Consider the following 13,427-nt stretch of genomic DNA (forward strand, 5'->3'; position numbering starts at 1 on the left):
GAGCCAAATAATATAAAGGACACAGCAGCTTTTCCTCAGTAATTGAATATCAAAGCCTCCCCACATGCCTTAACTGGATTCTGACTGATAACAGGACTAAACAATAAATTTGAACCAGAGATTTGAGGAAATCCACAGTGAAAAGAAAATAAGAGGTGTCATTTTGTGTGGATCTTAATTGGATTTGATATGAACTTTTAACTTCATTATGTTATGTTTACTGAACTAACAAAGTTCCTTCAAATTATTAATGTTGTCTAGAATACAGCAACACTGAACTAAACTTGGGAAACTCAACAAATTCAAATTTTAACAATTACAGATGCCATATTGATGTTACCAATGCTAAATGATATTCCCTTGTCTTTACAGCCTTCCAAAGTGTCCTCGCATAAAGAAAAACAAAGGAGTTTCCCTATATCTGACACCATGACAGGTCTGTAAACAAGGGATTGGCATTAAGCCAAGGGGTGTAGAAATATCAAAGTATGTGGATGGAATTTTGGTGAGAGAGATGGGTTTGGTAGATGTGAGTTTTTTTTTACAGGGTGTGTATAGATGTTTGTGTTTCATCAAGGACATGTGGTTTTGTGAAATGCATTTGTTTTGCATTGAGTTAGGAAGGCTAATGCAATTTTCGTCTCCATTGCAAAAGAATTTGAGTGCAGGAGTAATAAGATTTTCAGTTTTGGAGGAACTGACATAGACCGACCCTAAAGTACTGCGTGTAGTTTTGTCTCCATATCACAGAATAGTATTCTAATACAAGATAAGCAAATAAGGTTAGCAGTATTCTTCCATTAATGGCATGACACTACTATAAAGAGAGATGAGCCAACTGGACCGATATTTTATAGTGTTATGAAGAATGCAAGGTGACCTCCTTCACTCTAAACAAAATTTGAAGAAAAACACATAAGACAGTAAGTCCATAAGTGTAGGAGTAGAATTAGGCCATTAGACCCACTGAGTCTGCTCTGCCATTTGATAATGGCTGATATGTTCCTCAACGTCATTCTCCTGCATTACCCCGTAACCTTTGATCCCCTTACTAATCAAGAACCTATCTACCTCTGGCTTCAAACACTCAATGACTTGGCCTCCATAGTCATCTTCAGCAATGAGTTCCACAGACTGACCAATCTCTGGCTGAAGAAATTCCACTTAATCCTAGTTCCAAAGGGTTGTCCCTACACTCTGATGTTGTACCCTCAAGTCTCTCCTGGAAACAACATCTCCACATTCACTGTGTCCAGGTCGCTCAGTATTCTGTAAGTTTAAGTAGATTACCCATCATCCTCTGAACACTGTATGATGCCCACAACATCATACCTGCTAATTTCAAACTGCGCTACAAGCTCATTTACTTTATTTAATATCTTGTGTGTATTAAGTACACCATTCTCAGTCCTGCATTGACCACCCTCCTTCTCATAGTTGTCTCCTCTGCTGTGCCTCAAATTAGATTCCTGACTCTTTCCATACTCTCCTGTCCTACGAGTTGTTCTGGAACCATTAATAACCCTTCCTTAGCCTTCCCCCTCTTCTAACTTTTTCCATAATTTTCCATGCAACTGAATCCCACCCCACCCCACTACCTATTTAGTTTAAATCACTATCTACAGTGCTAGGAATGCGATTCTCCAGGTCACATGTCCCAGCATGGTTTAGGTGGAACCCATTTCATCAGAACGTCTCCCTCATTCCCCACTATTAATGCCAATATCCCATGAATTTGAGCCCATTTCTCCCACACGTTTACCTCTTTAACCTTGTTGACCGAATGCCAATCAACTCATGGCTCAGGTACTAATCCAGAGATTATTGTCTTTTTGGTTTTTAAAAAAATGTAGTCCCTAGCTGCTCATATTCCCTCAACAGAATCTCTTTCTTCTTTCTTTCGATATTGCTGGACCTTGACATTTCGATCTTTTCCTCACTCCAAGTTCCTCTGTCGCCCGGATAAGAGATTCTGATGCTGGGACTCTCAATTTTGGTGACAGAACAGAATCTATTCCCCTGACTCAATTACAACTACATTTCCCTTTTCTCCTCCCCTCTTGAATGGCTTCTGTTACACAATACCATGGTCACTTTGCTCATCTCCTTATGGAGTCATAGATTCATACAGCATGGAAACAGACCCTTTGGTCCAAACAGTCTATGCCAATCATAATGCTAAACTAAACTAGTCCCACCTGCTTGCAATTGACCCATATCCACCCAAACAGGAAGAAATAATCTCAAACTTGTTAGACAAGTTCAAACTCTTTCAGTGTTACCTCCTGAGTCCCTCTGTCTGCACTCTCATCCTGCTGTCCCTGGCAACTGACTGAATTCAGGGTAGTTAATCTAAGGGATGTGACTGCATGGCTGAAACATAGCATCCAAGTAAATCTTCCCCATCTTTGTTGTGTTCAAAGCTCAGACCACGGCTCAGCAACCCTGAACTAGAGTTTTTCAAGTAACTAACTGCTCCTCTTGCTCAGTGTGGGAGCTCAGGGTCACGGCTGATGTCCCTGACTCCTACACATGGGAGAAGTGTGTCCAGCTGCAGCTCTTCAGACCGCATGACGGCTTTAGAGCTGCGGATGGACTCACTTTGGAGCATCCGCGATGCTGAGGAAGTTATGGATAGCACGTTCAGCAAATTGGTCACACCGCAGATTAGGATTGCTGAGGGAGAAAGGGAATGGGTGACCAAAAGGCAGAAAAAAAGCAGGAAGGCAATGCAGGTGTCCCCTGCGGTCATCTCTCTCCAAAACAGGTATACCAGGGGAAGGTAGCAGTAGCCAGGTGCATGGCACCGTGGCTGGCTCTGCTGTACAGAAGGGCTGGAAAAAGAGTGGAAGGGCTACAGTCTTGGGGGATTTGATTGTAAGGGGAGTAGATTGGCGATTCTGTGGTCGAAAACGAGACTCCCGAATGGAATATTGCCTCCCAGGTGCACGGGTCAGGGATGTCTCAGATCAATTGCAGGACATTCTGAAAGGGGAGGGTGAACAGCCAGCTGCCGTGGTGCATATAGGCACCAATGATATAGGTAAAAAACGGGCTGAGGTCCTACAAGCAGAATTTAGGGAGTTAGGAGCCAAGTTTAAAAAGTAGGACCTCAGAGGTAGTAATCTCAGGATTGCTACCAGTGCCACGTGCTAGTCAGAGTAGAAATGAAAGAATAGGCAGGATAAATGAGTGGCTTGAGAGATGGTGCAGGAGGGAGGGGTTCAGATTTTTGGGACATTGGGACCGGTTCTGGGGGAGGTGGGACTATTACAAATTGGACGGTCTACACCTGAGCAGGACTGGAGCCAATGTCCTAGAGGCTGCTTTTGCTAATGCTGTTGGGGAGGGTTTAAACTAATGTAGCAGGGGTATGGGAACCAAATGAGGAGATTAGTGGACAGTAAGGAAGTAGTAACTAAAGCCTGTAAAGAACTAGATAATGAAGTCAGTGTGACTAAGGGAAAGTGTAGGCAGAGAGCAGATGATGAACGCAAAGGGACAGGTGGTCTGAGGTGCATTTGTTTTAATGCGAGAAGTGTAGTAAGTAAAGCAGATGAACTTAGGGCTTGGATGAGTACCTGGGAGTATGATGTTATTTCTATTACTGAGACCTGGTTGAGGGAAGGGCAAGAATGGCAACTAAATATCCCAGGATATAGATGCTTCAGGTGGGATAGAGAGGGAGGTAAAAGGGGTGGAGGAGTTGCATTACTGCTCAAAGAGGATATCACAGCTGTGCTGAAGGAGGGCACTATCAAGGACTCGAGCAGTGAGGCAATATTGGCAGAGCTCAGAAATAGGAAGGGTGTGGTAACAATGTTGGGACTGTACTACTGGCCTCCCAACAGTGAGCGTGAGATAGAGGCACAAATATGTAGATAGATTATGGAAAGATGTAGGAGCAACAGAGTGGTGATGATGGGAGATTTTAATTTTCTGACTGGGATTCAATTAGTGTTAGGGGTTCAGATGGAGCAGAATTTGTAAGAAGCATCCAGGAGGGTTTTATGGAGCAGTATGTAAATAGTCCAACTCTGGAAGGGGCCATATTGGACCTGGTGTTGGGGAATGAACCCAGCCAGGTGGTTGAAGTTTCAGTAGGGAATTACTTTGGGAATAGTGATCACAATTCCGTAAGTTTTAGAATACTGATGGACAAAGACGAGAGTGGTCCTAAAGGAAGAGTGCTGAATTGGGGGAAGGCCAACTATAGCAAAATTCGGCAGGAGCTGGGGAATATGGATTGGGAGCAGCTGTTTGAGGGTAAATCCACATGTGATATGTGGGAGGCTTTTAAAGAGAGTTTGATTAGAGTGCAGGACAGACATGTCCCTGTGAAAATGAGGGTCAAAAGGGGCAAGATTAGGGAACCATGGATGACAGGTGAAAGAGGAAAAAGGAAGCATACATAAGGTCTAGGCGACTGAAAACAGATGAAGCTTTGGAAGAATATCGGGAAAGTAGGACCAATCTGAAACGAGGAATTAAGAGGGCTAAAAGGGGTCATGAAATATATTTAGCAAACAGGGTTAAGGAAAATCCCAAAGCCTTTTATTCGTACACAAGGAGCAAGAGAGTAACTAGAGAAAGGGTTGGCCCACTCCAGGACAAAGGAGGGAAGTTATGCAAGGAGTCAGAGAAAATGAGTGAGATTCTTAATGAGTACTTTGCGTCGGTATTCACCGAGGAGAGGGACATGACAGATGTGGAGGTTAGGGATAGATGTTTGATTACTCTAGGTCATGTCGGCATAAGGAGGGGGAAGTGTTGAGTATTCTAAAAGGCATCAGGGAGGACAAGTCCCCAGGTCCGGATGGGATCTATCCCAGATTACTGAGGGAAGCGAGAGAAGAAATAGCTGGGGCCTTAACAGATATCTTTGCAGCATCCTTGAGCATGGGTGAGGTCCTGGAGGACTGGAGAATTGCTAATGTTGTTCCCTTGTTTAAGAAGGGTAGCAAGGATAACCCAGGTAATTATAGACCGGTGAGCCTGACGTCAGTGGTGGGGAAGCTGCTGAAGAAGATACTGAGGGATAGGATCTATTTACATTTGGAAGAAAATGGGCTTATTAGTGATAGGCAGCATGGTTTTGTGCAGAGAAGGTCATGTCTTACCAACTTGATAGAATTCTTTGAGGAAGTGACAAAGTTGATAGATGAGGGAAGGGCTGTGGATGTCATATACATGGACTTCAGTAAAGCATTTGATAAGGTTCCCCATGGTAGGCTGATGGAGAAAGTGAAGTTGCATGGGGTCCAGGGTGTCCTAGCTGGATGGATAGAGACCTGGCTGGGCAACAGGAGACAGAGAGTTGTAGTGGAAGGTAGTTTCTCAAAATGGAGAACTGTTCCACAGGTATCCGTGTTGGGACCACTGTTGTTGGTGATAAATGATCTGGAGGAAGGTATAGATGGTCTGATTAGCAAGTTTTCAGATGACACTAAGACTGGTGGAGTAGCAGATAGTAAAGGGGACTGTCAGAGAATGCAGCAGAATATAGGTAGATTGGAGAGTTGGGCGGAGAAATGGCAGATGGAGTCCAAACCAGACAAATGTGAGGTGATGCATTTTGGAAGATCCATTTCAAGAGCGAACTATATGGTAAATGGAAAAGCTCTGGGGAAAATTGCACAGAGAGATCTGGGTGTTCAGGTCCATTGAAGGTGGCAACGCAGGTGGATAGAGTGGTCAAGAAGGCATACGGCATGCTTTCATTCATTGGACGGGGTATTGAGTACAAAAGTTGGCAGGTCATGTTACAGTTGTATAGGACTTTGGTTCGACCACATTTGGAATACTGCGTGCAGTTCTGGACGCCACATTACCAAAAGGATGTGGATGCTTTGGAGAGGGTGCAGAGGAGGTTCACCAGGATGTTGCCTGGTATGGAGGGCGCTAGCTATGAAGAGAGGTTGAGTAGATTAGGATTATTTACATTAGAAAGACGGAGGTTAAGGGGGCACCTGATTGAGGTCTACAAAATCATGAGCGGTATAGACAGGGTGGATAGCAAGAAGCTTTTTCCCAGAGTGGGGGACTCAATTACTAGGGGGTCACGATTTCAAGGTGAGATGGGAAAAGTTTAAGGGAGATATGCGTGGAGAGTTCTTTACGCAGAGGGTGGTGGGTGCCTGGAACGCATTGCCAGCGGAGGTGGTAGAGGTGGGCACGATAGTGTCATTTAAGATGTATCTAGACAGATACATGAATGAGCAGGGAGCAGAGGGATACAGATCCTTGGAAAATAGGCAACAGGTTTAGATAGATTTCTGGATCGGCGCCGGCTTGGAGGGCCGAAGGGCCTCTTCCTGTGCTGTAATTTTCTTTCTTCTTTGTTCTTTGTAACACTTGTTGAGGTTGGTTGGCTCACTGAGCTGGTTTGTTGTTTTGCAGACGTTTCGTTATCATGCTTGGTAACTTCCTCAGTGCACATTGAACTCGACCCCATACACATTCCACTAAAGAAAACCGGAAGTGAGGCAATCCATCTCAATGGACCCCAGAGTTTAAAAACCAGGCGGGAAAACACACCAGTTCATCGGAGGCTGCACTGAGGAGGTTACCAAGCATGGTAACGAAACGTCTGCAAAACAACAAACTAGCTCGGCGAGCCAACCAGCCTCAACATCCGCAACCTGAGCTACAGATCTACTTCATAATCTTAGTTACTAACACTTGCTATAGATGTGCTCACTGTGAACCTCCACCAGCTGTCTCATCATGAAGGCACAGCACATTGCCTAGCCCAGCACCTTGATTTAAAATACATAGTTCTTAATTTGTTTTCTTTAAAAATTACTCCTTTTTTTAAGTTCATAACTTGTAAATATCTATTCTATTTACCTTCAGCCTGAAAGTAACCTAAAATGGATAGTTAAATTTGCAGCTATAAGACATAGAAGCAGAAGTTAGGCCATGTCAGTCCATCGAGTCTGCTCTGCCATTGAACCATGGCTGATAAGTTTCTCAGCTGCGTTCTCCCACTTCTCATAACCCTTGATCCCCTTAACAATCAAGAACCTATCTATCTCCATCTTAAATATACTCAATGACCTGGCCTCCACAGCGTTCTGTGGCAGCGAATTCCATAGGTTCACCATTCTCTGGCTGAAGAAGTTTTTATAAAGCCTCTGAAGTAAATCTCTGCTTTTTCTTCTAATCCTCTCAAAATAAATGCCAAAGTTGCATTTGCCTTCCTAACTACTGACTCAACCCCATTGCAGCTATTACAAACCAATGAACTTCTGGTTTGCACTGGGTCGCCAATCCGGGGCTTAAATTTATCCTATTTGGTAAAAACTTACAGACTACGAGCCAAAAAAGCAAACAAAGCACCTCTGCCCCTCTGCACCGAATTCTCACTCTGCCTCCGAAATCACTGAATGATATATTCACTTGGGCTGTCCATTCGAAGCGCAAAATCAGGAAGCTTTAACAGGTCCTCTTAAATTGAGCTGAGATGACTTGTATTAGTTAAGCTTCAAGAGTAATCAACATTGTCTGAGGCCCTATTCAAGTTTCAAGTGACAGAATGAAATCTGCCCCTGAGACAGCTGAGTTAGCTTATTAACATTTTAGCTAGACTGCTGAATTTAAAACTTTGAAATGGAGAAAGAAACAAATTTTATTATTTGTAATATGTGAATGCTTGCTCAGTCAGTGTTTTAGTACATTTTGCATAAGTGAATAGTATTATGGACGTACAGACGTGTTTTTGGAATTTTGAATGGTTACTGGAGCTGTGAAAATGTTGTCTGAGATTTATGTCTGAGAAATTTTAATTCAGATTCTCCAGTTGGAAGCTTATGATTAATCCAGTTCCAAAGTCAAAGCTTCATAATCCCATTTAGTTCACTTCTCCATGATTCAGGCCTGAATACTGATGCATGATATGCTGTGTTGTTGGCTTGGCTTGCTGTTTGACTGTATTAATATGTTCCTTCTGTATCTTTGTAGAAATCCAAGAATCAGAACCTGGTGATGATGAACCAGACACTGCAAACTGTACTGGGAATCAGAGAGGAGCACGTTCTCTTGGCGAAAACTCCTTGAGCTTGCAAAGAGGACAAGATACTGCTTGAACCCAGGTTGGTGAGTGGATTTCCCATGATCTGTTCCCGTGGATAGCTATTCAATAAAAAGATTTGTTGGTAGAGACACTTCATTATAAAGGGGGGGAGAAAGGTTTTACAGTGTGTAACACACCAGGATAATTTTGTTTTATATAACATCAAATGAAACAGCTCTCCAGCATGTTGATATGTTGCTTGATGACAAATCAGTTAATGTACGGATTTAGACAGAACAAAGAACAATGCCACACAGGAACAGGCCCTTCAGCCCTCCAAGCCTGCGCTGTCACATTTTGCCTTTCCGTACTAAAACTGTTTTCACTACAGGATCCGTATCCCTCAATTCCTTTCCTATTCATGTATTTGTCGAGGTGCTTTTTGAATGCTGCTATTGTCTGCTTCCAGCACCCCTTCTGGCTACGTGTTCCATGCTCTCACCACCCTTTGTGTGAAAAATGTACCTCACACATCTTTTAAACTTCCTCCCCATCCCCACACCGCACCTTGAACCTGTGTCCCCTGTAATTGACCCCTCCACCCTGGGGAAAAAAGCCTCCTACTTTCCACTCTATCCATGCCATTCACAATCTTATAAACTAATATTAGGTCTGACCCTCCACCTCCTGTGTTCCAGTGAAAACAAACCCAGTCCATCCAACCTCTCTTCATAGCTAAAGTCCTCCATACCAGGCAACATCTTAGTAAACCCTTTCTGTAACTTCTCCAAAGCATCCACATCCTTCTGGCAGTGTGGCGACCAGAACTGTACGCAATATTCCAAGTGTGGCCTAACTAAAATTCTGTAAACCTACAGTATAACTTGCCTATCATTTACGTGCACCACAAACAGCAAATGTCCTGGCACTGATCCCTGTGGAACACCACTAGTCACAACCCTCTATTCCAAAAAGCATCCTTCAGCTGCTACCCTCTGTCTCCTATGACTAAGCTAGTTCTGTATCTATCTTGCCAGCTCACCCTTGATACCATGCGATTTCACCTTTTTGTACCAGTTTGCTATGAGGGACCTTGTCAAAGGCTTTATTGAAGTCCATGTAGATAGCATCAACTGCTTTTCATCAATCATCTTTGTCACCTCCTCAAAAATTTGATCAAGTCAGTGAAGCACAACCTCCCCTGCACAAAGCCATGCTGTTTATTGCTCATAAGCCCATTTACTTCGAATTGCATATAGATCTTGTCCCTGAGAATCATTTTCAATGATTTTCCCAGCATCGACATGAGGCTCACAGGCCTATGATTTCCTGCCTTATCCCTGATACCCTTCTTAAACAATGGGACAACGTTGGCTCAGAGATAGTAAGAACTGCTGATGCTGGAGTCAGAGATAACAGTGTGGAGCTGGAGGAATACAGCAGGCCAGGCAGTATCAGAGGAGCAGGAAAGCTGATGTTTCAGGTTGGGACCCTTCTTCAGAAATGGAGGAGGGGGCAGGGAGCTCTGAAATAAATAGGGAGAGGAGGGTGGAGCTGTGGAAGGTAGGTGGGATGGACATAACATTCCTGGTCATCCAAGGTTCATGTAATTTGCCGTACCGTATCATTCATTCGCAAGGAATGTGTTGCTCCTGAAATCTAATCGACTGCTGTTTGAAATGCACCTTAAACAGCCACTTCCGATCAAAATTCTCCAGTTCCTACCCAGTAGTTCACCCACCCCCCCACACCCAGTGTAACACCTTCACCCAATGGACTGCTGTTATCCATGAGTACTTAAAACTCATGGTTTTATGGTCACTCCTCCTGAAATGCTCCCCCACTGAAACTTCACTCACCTGGCCAGGCTCATTTCCCAAAACCAGGTCCAGTATTATCCCTTCCATGGTTGGAATGATTACACACTGTGTCAAGAAACCCTCCCTAATAGTCCTTACAAATTCTGCCTCATCCAAGCCCCTAGCACAAAGTAAGTCCAGTCAATACAAGGGAAGTTAAAATCACCCACCACAACAACCTTGCTGTTTTTACATCTTTCCAAAATTTGTCTACATATTCTCTCCTCTATCTCCCGCTGGCTGTTGGGAGGCCTGTCGTATACCCCCAGCATTGTGATTTCACCTTTCTTATTCCTGAGTTATATCCATGTTGCCTCGCTGCACGAGTACAGTTGTGAGATACTCCTTTACCAGTAGTGCAATTCCCCCACCACTTTTACATCCCCTTCTAACACAGCTAAACATCTAAATCCTAAACCTGCCAGTCCTGCCCCTCTTTCAGCCAAGTCTCCATAATCACAAAAATGTTGTAGCTCCAAATCTGAGTTCTTGCCTATCATTTTCCTCACGTTGAAACACATGCATTTCAGACCACCTCCCCTGCTCTTTAAGGCAGCATTTCCCTGCCTGTTCTTGTTCTTAGTCATGTTTGCCTTGGTTTCTGCCTTTCCCTCAATTTCTGTATCTACTGTATCTCCTCTGGTTCCGATTTTTTTTTTTCCCCCTGCCACACCAGTTTAAACCACTGTACCAAGTAACCACACCACTCCCCTCCCCTCCCCCCTGTACCCCACCCCCTCCCCACACCCCCCCCCTCCCCAACCAAGTAATCACTCCCCTCCCCCCACTCCCCAGGACATCAGTCCCTATCCTGCCTGGGTGTAACCCATCCAGTTTGTACAGGTCTCACTTCCCCCAGAATCAGTCCCAATGCCCCTCGAATCTGAAACACCTCTCCTCACGTCATCTTTTCAGCCACATGTTCATCCTATATACGCTGCTGTTTCTACTCTGACTAGATCATGGCACTAATAGTAATTCTGAGATAACTATCTTTTGAGGCCCTACGTTTCGACTTTCTTCCTAGTTGGTTAGGCCGCATTTGGAATATTGGAAGGATGTGGTGGCTTTGGAGAGGGTATAGAAAAGATTTACCAGGATGTTGCCTGGTATGGAGGGCATTAGCTATGAGGAGAGGTTGTAGAAACTTGGGTTGTTCTCACTGGAACAACAGAGGTTGAGGGAGGACCTGATAGAGGTCTACAAGATCATGAAGGGCATGGACAGAGTGGATAGTCAGAAGCTTTTTCCCAGGGTGGAAGAGTCAGTTACCAGGGGCCATGGGTTTAAGGTGCAAGGGGCAAGGTTTAAGGGTGTTGTACGAGGCAAGTTTTTTTTTTAAAAAACAGAGGGTGGTGGGTGCCTGGAACTCGCTGCCGGGGGAAGGTAGTGGAAGCAGATATGATAGTGACTTTGGAAGGGCGCCTTGACAAATACATGAATAGGATGGGAATAGAGGGATACGGTTCCCGAAAGAGTAGAGGGTTTTAGTTGTGATGGGCAGCATGTTGATGCAGGCTTGGAGGGACAAAGGGCCTGTGCTGCAATTTTCTTTGTTCTTTGTTCTCCAAATGTAGAGCCACTGTTAAATGAGGTCCCTGTCAAGAAGCCATCAAATGCCTAGCATGACTAAGTTTCACTTTGGCTTCAGATTGTTCTAAAGAAAGGGGGCACAATATTTCAATTGAAGCCAAACTATTAATTTGCACTGGTTTAACACAACATGCTTGTTTTTGTACTCTGCATCCTTTTTTTAAATAAATCCCAAAATGCTGCATGACCTATTAACCATCCTATCAAACTGTCATTATAGGTTGTAACGTTTTTGAAGGTAAACACAGTTCCTACCATTCTTGCATGAGCTTAGGGGAATTTTCCAGCTGTAGTTTGCATTGCAATTCTGCATTCCTCATGTTGAAATGAATCAGTTAATAGTGCATTATGTAAATCTCCATCTGCAATGTGGTTGCAGTGAATAGTCTATACCGTCCCTAACCCACTCACTCCTATATGTTGCTTCATTCTCTCCCATTCCATCACTGTTTATCAGTACTCTGTTGCTGTGCTATGCACTATTCCGAATTTTAGGTCTCCTACACTCATTCCTTTTCTGCTGTTAATTCCTCTCCTCCACCACGCTCTACTACACAGGTCTTTGTGTTTCCACCATGCTGCTCCAATTGCTACTGTTTTCATTTCCTCCCTGTGAATCTGTATGTACTACTATTCAGTGTTTGTAGACCTTGTTACTGCATCAATCACCATGGACAATATTAATGTGTACGTTTCACTACATCTTGTTTTGGATGCTCTCCAGGAAAGATGCACTTGCTTGACCCAAGGTATGGAGGGATTTTCATATGAAAAAACAATGATCCAGTTGGATGTCTACTGAATGGAATTTAGAAGGAGGTTACCCTGATTGAAATTGTGAAAGTGCTGATAAACAGGGAGGCAGTCTCAGAACAAGGGTTTGCCAATATAAGACTAGATAGAGAGAAATTTCTTTTAGAACATAGTCAATCTGTACAGAGTGCTGTAGAAGTTGATTCATTGTGTATATTCAAGACGGTGATAGTCAGATTTTTGTATTCAGTAAGGGAAATTGAGAGTTATGGACATAAGATAATAAAGAGGACTTGAAGGACATCAAACCAGGAATAATCTGTTTGAATGGTGGAGCAGGATCGATGTGCCGAACTGCCTCCTTCTGCCCGGTGTGTTTCGGTCTTGCACTTTTGCTACTCTTGAGTGTGTCAGTAGAACTGCCCCTGTGCGTGTTTTGATGGATGGATTGTCATTGTGAGAGAATCTGTAGGTTGTCTGATCCTGACTGCAACGAGTGTTTTCCAAAAGAACTGAAGTCTGCAGTTATGTTCTTAGAAGGATAAAGACTCATGATCGTATATTTTAAAATAAAAGAATTTCTTTTTTATAATCATAATTCAAAAGAAAACAAGGATTAATATCTTGTGTGTAATCGGCAGAAGGCAAATTAGTGTGTAAAACCATATTTTTCAAATAAACTTCCATTTAAATTAAACATGCATAATTAGATGGACAATACTACCAATCTAGTCAAGTGGATGCTATAATCATATATGACAAGAATTACGTAAAACCCTTGAACATTCAGCCATCACATCATTTAACTTCTGCTTAATTCATATTGTGTCTCTAAGATGCCTAGAGACATGTCGATTCTGTGAAAAACAAGACACAAAGGAATTGATATAACAAGGTGTAGAACTGAACGAACACAGCAGGCCAAGCAGCATCAGAGGAGCAGGAAAGCTGATGTTTCGGGTTGAGACCCTTCCTCAGAAATGGGGGAGGGGAAGGGGATTCTGAAATAAATAGGGAGAGAGGGGGAGGCGGATAGAAGATGGATAAAGGAGAAGATAGGTGAAGAGGAGACACAGGTCAAGGAGGCGGGATGAGGTTAGTGGGTCAGAGATGGGGGTGGGGCTTGAGGTGGGAGGAATGGTTAGGGACTTCACAAGCTTCAAAACCTCCCCTCCTCCGACCGCATCCCAAAATGAGCCCAGCTCGTC

General features: G+C 43.6%; 1 protein-coding gene across 2 annotated transcripts in view; it reads left to right on the forward strand.

Annotated features, from left to right (window-relative positions):
* Positions 1 to 13,427, forward strand: part of LOC109932079 (protein phosphatase 1 regulatory subunit 1A-like) — a 75,552-nt gene that overhangs the window by 60,761 nt on the left and 1,364 nt on the right. Inside the window, exons 5-6 of one of the 2 annotated variants that reach the window (XM_048616979.1) lie at positions 373 to 436; positions 7,963 to 8,097. In XM_048616979.1, the coding sequence (XP_048472936.1) occupies positions 373 to 436; positions 7,963 to 8,087 (189 nt within the window). In that variant the 3' untranslated portion in view covers positions 8,088 to 8,097. The remainder of the gene's footprint in view (positions 1 to 372; positions 437 to 7,962; positions 8,098 to 13,427) is intronic. The other variant, XM_048616978.1, reaches the window with a different exon arrangement.

The sequence above is a fragment of the Rhincodon typus genome, chromosome 35 (genome assembly GCF_021869965.1).
Source record: "Rhincodon typus isolate 14 chromosome 35, sRhiTyp1.1, whole genome shotgun sequence".
NCBI lineage: Eukaryota > Metazoa > Chordata > Chondrichthyes > Orectolobiformes > Rhincodontidae > Rhincodon > Rhincodon typus.